The sequence below is a fragment of the Gymnogyps californianus genome, chromosome 9 (assembly GCF_018139145.2).
Source record: "Gymnogyps californianus isolate 813 chromosome 9, ASM1813914v2, whole genome shotgun sequence".
Taxonomy (NCBI): Eukaryota; Metazoa; Chordata; class Aves; order Accipitriformes; family Cathartidae; genus Gymnogyps; species Gymnogyps californianus.
The window spans coordinates 24,271,220-24,282,239 of NC_059479.1; the positions used below are offsets into that span (position 1 = coordinate 24,271,220).

Sequence of the window (11,020 nt, forward strand, 5' to 3'; positions counted from 1 at the left end):
ACGAAGCCACCCGCCTGCCACGGCCCCACGCCAGAGCCGCTGCCCCCCTGCACCGTCGGGCTTCCCCCATTTTTGAAACCCCTCTGCTGAACCCTGAAGCCAGCAGCTCGCGTGACAGTAACCGCTGCCGACCTAAGAGCTCGCTCCACGATTCCTCCCATTAAACCAGTTGTTCGTGACGAGCAGCTCTTTATCCAGAAAGCAAGCGACTCCAGGTTCTAATTGCACGCTGCAACGTGACAATTGCACAACCGGCTTTTTGCCTTGCCAAGACATCTAGAGCCAAAAGAATAATGTATCATTAACAGATATTTCCTGAAATATTGGTGTCACAGCCACATTTCTTACTCGATTACCAGCTCCATGGCTTTATTTTTTTTTCTTTTTAAAAACCAAACCGGATCAAATGCAAATGGGACAAAGCAATGCTGGAGAACAACTGAAGGAAAGTATTTAGATGAAAAGAAAATCCTGCCTCGCAGCATTACCCAGTCCTGAAATGCAATGGGGTTGCCAAGAGCACATGGCAGCAGACAGAAAGCAGCAGCACGGCTGTACGGCGAGGGACACGAGAGAAAAGCAAAGCACATCTGCGTGGCACAACTTCCCAAGAGCTTCCTACAAAATACGGCAGGAGAAAAGAGAAATAAGCTTTGGTATTTTAGGGCCCATGGTGATTTTCTAACTTCTGCAGCTTTCTGGTAGCTGAAGATCATGACCTACGAGTCTACAGGGAGACCAAAGGAAATTTGCTGCTACGTTTTCAAGCGTGTGCGGCGTACGGGGGGGTGAGAAGGTGCAGGTACAACACAACTTCATTAAAAAAACCCACTTTTGATTGGGTGCTGCTCCCAAACCATTTCAGCTTCTGGAGTTATTAGAGAACAACCGTTAGCGACAACCCCACAAAATCTTGGACAACCCAAAACCAAATCCAAACCTCAAAAGACATTTTGGTGCAACCAAGTTTAAGGTTATGTACCACAGACCTGCACCTTATCACCGCGCAGAGGGTGGGAGGCCATTTCAGTAAGGAGCAGCTCAGCAAGGCTCCAGCTCGGGCCGGCAAGAAGATGATTTGGCCGTTGCGTCCCAAAGAATGAAAAACAATTCGCTATTTTGTACAACCGTCATCCAAGCAGTATTTTAAAAACTGAAAATAATCCTGTTTTCAAGTTCTTCTGGGAACAAAGGGAGTCAGAGGCGCAGCAGTGTCTGCCAGCCGCACGTCCCCGCTGCATCCCAGGTGCGGGTGCTCGCAGTCCTGCCCCACGGCCACCCTGCCCCACGGCCACCCTGCCCCACGGCCACCCTGCCCCACGGCCACCCTGCCCCACAGCCACCAGGAGCCCAGAACAGAACCACCAACACCTGCAAAATAATGAAGTGTTTCATAAATATGAAGCGTTTGTCACATTTCACAAACACCTGCTCTGCACAACGGTAAAAAGCCCAATCATTCCTTTTGTTCTGGCTGCAAAAAAAAAAAATCGAGGTGCAACCTTCAAGATTAACGAAGGCTTTAAATCTTGGACAAACGAAAGCTCGCAACATCCAGAAGCTCGTAACAAACATTGTATTAAAAGATTCCCAAACCCTGGCTGCCCGGTTTCTCGCCCCGTCTGTTCCTGGAGGCTCCTCCAGATGGGAATATCCCTTGAGCACCCAAACAAACCGAGAGGGACAGCAGCTCTGCCCACGTGCGCTCCAGCAGAGGCAGACAGAAAGGAAAGCTGGTGCCGTGCCCCCCGGCAGCTCATCACATCGCCGTATGCTGCCCGATCCCGGTTCTCTGCTCTCAGCACCGGCGTTCACCCACAGGAAAGGTCAATTGGGATTACGAGAGGATCATTTACCCATCCGACAAGCGGCATCGGTACCTTCTCCCAAGGCTCAGCTGCTCCTGCCTTCGCTCTGATGCTTCTCGGAGCTGCTGGAAGAGAAAAAGTGACTTGCTCAGGCAAGTAAACACAGCCAGGACACACAGCCTTTCCCGGCGCTGAACTGGGGGGGGGTAAGCATCAGCCCCATCACCGACAGCAAGTGGGGCTGCAGGCACTTCAGACACTGGTCCAGTTTGACGCAGAACATCCCTGCCCGACCCAGGGATCCAGGAATTCTCCCACTTCGCCATTCTCTTCGACTTTCTACGCCAGCTTTTGCCACAGCTCCGGCTTCCCACCTCCAGCCGCCACATCCGCATCCCTCCCCGCCCCGAGGCCAACCGCACCATCGCAAAACATCAAGGGGGAGAAGAGGCGGCCGCCGAAACCCGGCCCCGCCGCCGCCCCACACGAGTACTCCACTACCCGCCCAAAACACCTCAGCCCCACAGCTACCCCGGGGCCCCCCCTCCCAGGCCTGACCGCCGCGCCTGTCCCCGGCCCCTCGCCCCGTACCTCCGCCGCTCCGGGCCCCGCTCCGCCGCCCTCAGCCGCCGAGGCCGCGCCCGACCCCGACCCCGGCCCCGGCCCGGCCCCCGGCGCCCCCCGCGGCCGCTGCACCTGCGCGACGGGCGGCTCCGCCCTCGGCGGGGCGGGGCGAGGAAGGGGCGGGGCGGGGGGAGCCCGCGTGACCGTCCATCCATGCCCCGCCCCCCGGCTGACCGTCCATCCGCCCGAGCGGCTCCCGCCCTTGTTTCCTCTCTCCGGGCAGGGCTGGTGCGCAGGCGCACTGCTCCGCTGTGGAAGCACGGGCGCGCCTTGCCGGCGCCATGTTGAGTGTGGGCGCCGGGCTCTTAAAGCGGTACGCTCCTCGTTCTGCAAGGCGGGGTCAAGGGCAGGGAAAGCGGGTGCGGAGGGTCCCTGCGTGAGGCCACCGTGAGGCCACTGCGTGAATCGCACCTCCACTCTGCTCCGGCCCAGCTCTGCCCTTCTGTAACCCCTCCCTCCCACTGCAGACACCCCCATCACTGACCACCCCCATCCCTCGCCCCCCATTGCTGGCCCCCCATCGTTGACCCCCTAGCAGAGATTCCCCATCACTGTCCCCCCCATTGCAGACCCCCATCGCTGACGCCCCCATCACAGACCTCTCCCATCGCTGACCCCCCATCACTGATCCCCCCATCGCTGATGCCCCATTGCTGGCCTCCCCAGCAGAGACCGCCCCCATTGCCAACCCCTGCATCACTGGCCTCCCCAGCAGAGACCCCCCATCGCTGACCCCCATCTCCCCCAGCCGGGCTGGCGCAGCAGGTCCCAAGGGGCCCGGTGAGATGCTCTGCCCTCTCCCTCCGCCGTGAGCCCCACTGGGACCCCCCCATGCCGAAACCCTTGGGAAAATCCCACCCCACAGGGCGAGGAGGGGTGCACCTGACCCAAACATCTCTTGCTTTTCCCCGAGCTCAGCTCATCCGACACCACCCAGCCCCGGGCTGGGACATCACTGCTGCCGAACCGCTCGTGGGGGACGTTTTTCACCCCATCTTAAAAATCAGTGTCCCTCCTTCCCTCGCCCACCCTTTTCCCCTGGCCACTGCTGCAGAGGCGGGGGGACACGGAGGAGTTTCTCTCCCTAAATGCCTCCGGCTGGAGAATACATCCTTGAACATGACGGAGCACTCTCCAGCCCCCCAAAGTCCGACAGTGATGGGAAGCCTGCGGGGAAAACGCTCACGGGAATGGGAAAATTTCCAGCTCCAGGAATACTTTTCCCTCGCAACTCACTAAATACTTACAAAAGACGTTAGCGCTTTCCGTGACCCGTAGACAACCTGTCCCTCGGCACCGGCTCGCTCGCCTTGGTGCCCCCATTCCTGCTTTCCATGCCGCGCTGAAGGGGAGCCGGCCAGCACTCGGGGAGGGTCCCTTGGGGCAGAAAATAGGTAAGATGGAAGAAAGGTGGGTTTAAAACAAGACCTCAACGTCGGGAAAACAACTTTTTACTCCCAGGTCTGGTTCTGGCTTGTGGCATGGCCGCAGAGGACAGCTTCACTGACAACACCCTGCCCCAGGCCAGGGCCGGACCCCCCCAAGCCAGGGCAGAGCAGGGGGCTGGTGGCTCTCCCTGCCCCCCCGGGAAGGCTCACTCCCTCCTGTCCCCCAAAGCGGACAAATCTGGAGGAGAAAAGGCAGTCCTAAAACCATCCTAAACCCAGCACCCCTCCACTTCTCCCCACCCAAGCCCCACCAGATGGGCACCTCAGGGCTTGGGGGGGGGCTAAACCCAGCTCTCCCCCAGCCCAGACCCCCCCGGGTTTGGCTGCAGCCCAGACGCTCCCCTTAAACCCCCTCCGCCTTTGTGCCAAACTGGGGGCACTGTCGGAGCGGAGCACTGAGCTGCTGTGTGAGCTCGGGAGGAGGGAGAGCCATGGTGCCTCAGTTTCCCTTCTCCCCGCCTGTCTCCACGGGCCAAGCACTTTGATGGAGGACTCGTCGGCAGCAGTTTTTATGGGGATTCTCCCCCCCCGGCACATGAGCATCCTCAGCAGCACTGAGCTCCCTGGGGCAGCAGGAGCCAGCCCCCCGCTCCCTGATGAAGCCCCACCACCAGACCCCACCTCCCAGTCCATCACCAGTCCCACCAGTCCGCCTGAGGACAGGCACTAGCAGAGATGCTGGCAGCACTAGAGGGCAGCAATGGTGCGGGCAGGAGCTGCCTGGCCAGGCAGAGTCCACCACCAGCCTGGAGCACCTTGCTTGAGCTCCCCGGTTATCCCTCGGTGTCCTTGGAGGCATCTTCTCCTCCTCCTCCCATGGAGACTGGCTCAAAACCTGGCTGGTTTCTTCTCTAGGCCTGGAAGCATTGGCCGGTCCCTGCTGGGAGACGATCCAGAAGAGCACGGAGCCGTGCTGAGGACACGGCGGGGTGATGCTGCTGGAAGCGGAGCAAGAACCTGTCTCGTTCCTGGCAAGAGGCTGAGTCCGGCAGCAAACAGCCCTGCGGGCGCGAGAGGACCAGGGCAGGGCAGGATCCAAGCCTCCGGCTCTCCCTCATCCCGGGAGCCGCGGTTCACCGGGCTGGGGAGCCTCTGCAAGCTCCCAGCTCCTGCTCGGATGGAGATGCGCAGATGCTGCACAGATGCGTTCGCTTCCCCAAGGAACGTCTCCCCAGATAACGCACGGGACGACGGCCCTACAGCTCTTCGTCAAAAAGCTTCACCCGGTGCCCTCGGACCTCCCGTGTCCCACCAGGAGAGGTAGCAAAGAGGGTGAATGTCACGGTGGGGCTGGCAACGCTCCCATTTTCAGGATGCGGGAGAAGAGGCACCTCAGTTTTACCATAACAGCCACCCTAGAAGGTGTCACCAGCATCATGCCATGTTAAGTGAAGATCCTTTAGAAGAGGAAGACCCTGCCTCAAGTCCTGATGGGGGGAACCCTGGCTTCATCTGATCTTCTCTGTGATTACGTGGCTCGGCTGGGCTCCCCCAGGGATCAGTGCCAAGAAACGAGCACCAGCTCCTCTGGCCTCAGCCCCAGGCGGCTCCGCAGCCAGCCCCACCGCATCCTTGTGCACGGCGTGGTGCTCCCACCCGTTAGACGTGTGCTGAGCTGGGGCGTGCTCTCAGCCCCTGCCTCCCTGGCAGCAAGGGCTGCTGGATTTGGCCTTCCACCTTCCTCCCGCTGCCCCGTGCTCAGGGCGATGGGGGCTGATGGAGAGGGGCAGGCGGGCAGCGGGTCCCTCCCTAGGGATGGCAAGTACCCGTCCCCTGCCCGGAGGCCCAGCACACGCAGCAGCGAGCAGCTCTCCTGCCCTGCTTGCTTGGTTTGGTCCCTTTCGGGTCCCCTTCTCCCCGCTTCTCCGAGTTACTGTCCCCAGGTCTGGGAAATCCCGTGTGCCCCGCAGAGGAGGTCCTTGCCCTCGGCACTCCCCAGAGCAGCCCCACGTCCAGCTCCCATGGGACTGACAGCCCCACCATTTCCCCATTAAATGAGCTTCTTGGTTTTTTTCCTTCCTGGAAAATCAGCATTTATTTTCTTGTTTGCATAGCATGCAAAAGGCCCGGAAGAACCAGAAACAAACAGGACGGGGAGGTGCAACTTGGAAACCTCGGCAGAAAACAGACTTTCTGCGAAGCAATGGTCTTTGGGAGGGAGGAGCAGGGCTGTGGGGCCAGGAAAGAGAGGGAAGGAGAGGGCTCTGCTCCGCTCTGCTCCGCTCTGCTCCGCTCCACCGCTGTCCTGCTCATCCCGACGGCGACAAGCGCCGCTGCGGTCACTGGGCTGCTCCGTGGGAGAGCTTCAGGGAGAGAAACCCGGACCTGGAGGTACTTGTGGACACTCCACGGGCAGAGCTGCCGGGACCGGGAAGGCAGACCCCATCCCCGATTTCCTGCCCATTGTTTTCTACGGGAAAGAAATTCCCGCTTGCCGCTTGCCCGGGAGCTTCACCAGAAGAAAGAAAAAACATCCCCCTGGCTGAATGTGAAAGTCAGACCCATCGCGCGAAGGCAGGGCCAGCCCCAGGGCCACCTGCCTCGTCCCCAGCGTGCCGGGAAGCTGCTCGGTTCAGGGAAACAGGAAGCTCCGAAATAGCAGAAGCTGGAAACACGTGGCTGGGGGGGGGGGAGCGGAGCTGGGAGCACCCAGTGTCCCCCCACCTCATCTGCACAGCCCCTGGTTTGCCCCTTGGCATCGCTTTGTGATGAGCCCGCTGCCCTTTGCCTCTCCTGCCACTGCCGTTTCCTCATCTCCCCACCCACCTCATCCCAGCAGACCCCAGTCCAAAGCACTGGGTGCTCCGGGACCCCTCCCTGCCATGCTCTGGGCCACCCTAGAGCCGGCACCCTACTTGGAGAGCGCACCCAGAAAGAGGTCCCGGCGATGGGTGCAGCCTGTCACGGCTGCCTGCAGAAGGCATGGCCTCGTCCCGCTGCTAACAGCGAGCTCAGCCCCGTACCCTCCTGGGCTGGGGATAAAAATAGAGGCGATCCTCAGAAAGGAGGCAACCAGCTCCTTGTCCAACCCCACGCCGCGACCGTGCAGGGATGGAGCTGCCGACCCTGCGTGCTGACCCGGGGCGGGCAGAAGGACCTAGAGCCGGGTCTGAGCTGACCACGCAGAGGGCGAGCGGGAAGGAGGGGATGCTCTGGAGCACGTGAGGCTGCAGGGAGGATGCTGCTGCTTCATCCACCTGGTATTTGCAAGCAGTGGCTACCAGCGATATCTACCCAGCATCAGCCTTCCAAGTACTGACAGCCAGCACGCAGGTGGGAGCCAACAGAGAGCAAGGAACACACCCCAGAAAAAGCAAATATCACAGCAAAATGGGAAAAGAGTTGAACTTTAAAATCTAAACATGCCCTACAGTCGTAGGACAGGCAGGACATGAAAACTCATAGGACAGAGTGAGGAAAGGAGCGTGCGGCTGGGCATCATACTAACCAAACCATAAAGAATTACAAGGAAAAAAAAGGTATTTCAAGTCCAAAGATCGTTGCGTGAATAGACTGCCAGCCTCTGGGTGCAGAAAATCGGGGGTGATTATGTCGAGGAGGGTTATTTGCAGGCTTAGTCCCCTGCTTGAATGCAGGCTTGGTGCCGAGGAATGGTGACACAGGGCTGGACCCTGCTGGTATTAGTTTAATTAGTTTAATTATGAGGTTAATGCCAGCTAAGCCAGCAGGGAGCCCCGGCCCGGATCAGCTGTGTTCCTCTGTTCTCCCTCGAGCTCGCCCCGACTTGGGCCAGTCTCGGCAATGTCACCCGAAGGGTTTTGGCTGGGATGGAAATCGGGCTCCTGCCCCGCGGTCCGGGGCTGCCCAACGTTGCTGCTGGTGGGGCCCGCAGGAGCGCAGCTCCTAACGAAGCAGAGGGAAAGGCGGCAGGAGAAAGCCCAGTGACACAGGATAACCTTTCCCTGCCGTCATCCCCTGCCCCAGACGTGCTCTGCCGCTGAGTGAAATACCACCAGGCGAGAGGCACGTGAGGCTCGTCCGTTCCCCGGTCCCCGGGGACAGCCAGCAGCCAGCCCCTGTCCATGCGGAGCAGAACAATCCCGGGAAGTGACCCGGGGCAGCGAGGGGACAGGATGCTGCACTGGCCGCCACCGCCGGCATTGTCTCTTTGGATACCTGGGGGATGAAGTCAGAGCCCAGCTCGCTACGGAGGAGCAGGGGGTAGGGGTTGAGCGGGAAATGGCGGCCAGGGGAAAGAAACACAAAATCCCTGTGATCCCAGGCACCCGCCTCGGTCTCCACCTGGGTGAAACCTCAGCGAGGACCTGGAGGAGCTTGTCTCCTCTCATCCGGGGACGCTGGCATCCCCAGGGGGGAAAGCACCCCCTCCACACTGACCAACACTGCGGAGCCCTCCTGTGCTCTGGGCAATGGGGGGTCACACAAGCACTGGAGGGGTTCACACTGGGGCAGTCCTTCAGGCACTGGTTGGAGCAGGGATGCAGCTCACAGGCCTTAACGCATCCTGAAAGATGGTCCAGGAGAGACTCGCTGCCCCTTAGAGAAGACCCTGCTGAGGGCTGGTGGAGCTGGGGACTCCGCAAGGGCTGTACCGGGTGGAGAGGCACGCTCAGCCTGGCTCTCTGAACACCCTGTGCGTGACGGAGACCTCCCTCCACCCCGCTGCCCACTGCAGCTTGGCTAGCTTCATCCTTGCACCGTTCTTCTGTGCAGGTAGCCCGAGCCCACCATGACTGCTGAAGCCCCCAACCTCTTGCCTTGCCCATAAGGGCCATGTTGCCATGGCCCCGTCACTCTGAATCAGGATCTGAGACTGTTCAGCCTGAACTACAGCTCTCCTTGCAGCCCTGCGCCAACCAGCTCCTCTCCATCCTGCCTTTCCCTCCAGCAGCCGGGCTGGCCACCCTGGGGACTCCCCCAGCACAGCCATGACCTGTGACGCCCCACATCTCCTATGTCCCCACCGGATCCCTCCGTGATTTCGGATCCCTCCGTGATTTCACATCCCTCCACAGCATCACACCTAAAGTCCGCTGTCTCCGGGGTGGAAGCTGTGGGCAAGGACGGTGGAGAGCTGACGGGACCTCTAGGCTACGTCACCCCTTTCGGTTCTGGGAAGGAAGTCTGTTTCTGGAGAGTAGTTTCAACAGAGAGGAGCACTCAAAGCCTACGTTCATTCCCCCCTTGCCTAAGCACAGGTCTCCCTTGAAAGAGGCAAAGCCACCCCACGTACCGCAGTGGGGTGTCTCCTGGCCGTGGTGGCTGAAGGCAAGGACCGATGGTTCAAGAGCTGAGAGATGGTTGCGTTCACTATGTCTGGAGGCAGGCAGGGTCACCATGCCCGTCCTCCCTTGCTCCCCAAAATCGAGATGCACCCCAGAGCCTGCGTCTGGCTGAACTGACAAGGTGGTGAAAGGCAGCAGAGGGGAGCGAGCCGGTGTTTGGGGCATCGGGGATCTGCGCCTCCCAGGAAAACATCTCGGGCTCTGCTCTGCGGTCCTGCTGGTCCTCCATCCCGCCGCAGGCGTCACCAGGGCTGTGCTTGGGCAGGGATTCAGGTGATGGAGACTTTGGTCTGCCCAGGTCCTGCACTGATACCTGCTTTGCCATCTCCCACGGGCAGGACCCGGGTCGGGCGCAGCCGGGGCTGGCAGCTCCCTGGGGAGAGGAGGGGGCCGAGGCCAGCACCCCCCCAGGCTGGCAGGCAGGCAGGGCAGGGAGGGAAGGGCTCCAGAGCCGAGCTGCTCAGCACGGCTGTGGGCTGTTTCACATAAAACCATGAGGAAGGCGACCAGCTGACGAGGACCCGGAGCCGGCATCACGGTCAGGTCCCACAGAGCCAGTGCTCCTTCCCACTCCCCCCAGGATGGGACCCCCACGGGTGCTCCCCTGGCTGCCGCCAGCCGGCCAGCCCTGGGGGGGGGACGACAACCTCAAACCAGCACGGGACGAGCTGGGGTCTGGGCGGGCGAGGAGTGATGAGCTGGGCTTTTGGAGGGGAAACGTGACCTACGACGAGAGCTGTGCCTGCTCCCACGCAGCTCTCTGCCTCCAGCCAAAAAGCGTGCTGGAAAATACACTTTTAAGTCAGGACCTGAAAGGGTCCTACTTCTCCTTTCCCATAAATGTGGAAAGATCCCCCCCCAAAACACGTGAGAGGGCTTGTCAGGAAAGAAAGGCAGCAGCAGACGGCATCCCCAGGATTAGGTTATCTCCCAAAATAGTTACAGCCTCTTGCATCACCACGGCCAGACTGTCTGGGCAGCCAGGGACTTCCCTCCCCCAGAAGATTGTGGTTCCTCTCTGAAACGCAGCATGGCACAGACGTCCCCAGGTGCCCGCAGCCCTGGGCAGCACCACGCGAGCGTCCTCCTGGCTGCTGGAGGAGCTGGCGGAGCTCAGCGGTCCGGAGAGGACCAGGGAGCACGTGGTTACATGGGGATGAAGGTGGGACTACTGAGGTCCTGATCCAAATCTTTCTGCAGTTAGACATCGAGCCCCGCTTGCTACTAGGTTTTAAGCTCCGCAAGAGCAACAGCTCTTTGCCATGGTGTTTTGGTGGAGAAATACCTTGCCTTATGTGCCTTTCTCATGGCTGACCCAGTCAGCGGGGTGTGATGAAGGAAATTCAACCTCTAATTTCTTTAGGGCAACTCTGGTGACTCTTTTTACCCCCACAGAGGCTGGGGAGATCCCTCCAGGTGGGAGCAACTTCATCGAGGAACGTCAAGCCTGGGTAGGCTGAGGGAGCATGTCCCGCTCCATCAGCCTCTGTGCGCAGACAGAAGACCCGACATCTGCATGCTCGTCCTGCCTCCCCACGAGCCTCGAGGAACACCTCCATCCAGCACAAGGCACCCCATCCCTTCTTCCTGTAGAGGAAGAACACAGGGGAGCACAGGCAACATCTGCCCAGAGGTGGCCCCTATGGTGGTGGACACCAGGGAGGTTTTCTGGCTGCCCTCCGTGCAGCAAGGGAGGGAGGTGGCTGGTTGCCACCCTGCGTGGCTACGGGCCACCTCTGCTAAAATCTCTCACCTGCATGCCCCAGCCTGGCTGTTCGGGTCCCCGGAATGCCAGGAGATCTGCTCACCTGGCATCAGAGCTGGAGCTGAATGCCCCCGGCCTGGAGGAGGGGGCTTACTGAAGACCCTATGA

At 60.3% G+C, this 11,020-nt stretch overlaps 1 protein-coding gene across 1 annotated transcript in view; it reads right to left on the reverse strand.

Annotated features, from left to right (window-relative positions):
- LOC127019690 (H(+)/Cl(-) exchange transporter 5) overlaps positions 1 to 2,445 on the reverse strand; it is a 44,551-nt gene extending 42,106 nt beyond the window's left edge. Inside the window, exons 1-2 of the mRNA XM_050901860.1 lie at positions 2,400 to 2,445; positions 1,857 to 1,930 (exon numbers count right to left, since the gene is read on the reverse strand). Coding sequence (XP_050757817.1) covers positions 1,857 to 1,860 — 4 coding nt within the window. The 5' untranslated portion in view covers positions 1,861 to 1,930; positions 2,400 to 2,445. The remainder of the gene's footprint in view (positions 1 to 1,856; positions 1,931 to 2,399) is intronic.
- Between the last annotated feature and the right edge of the window lie 8,575 nt (positions 2,446 to 11,020).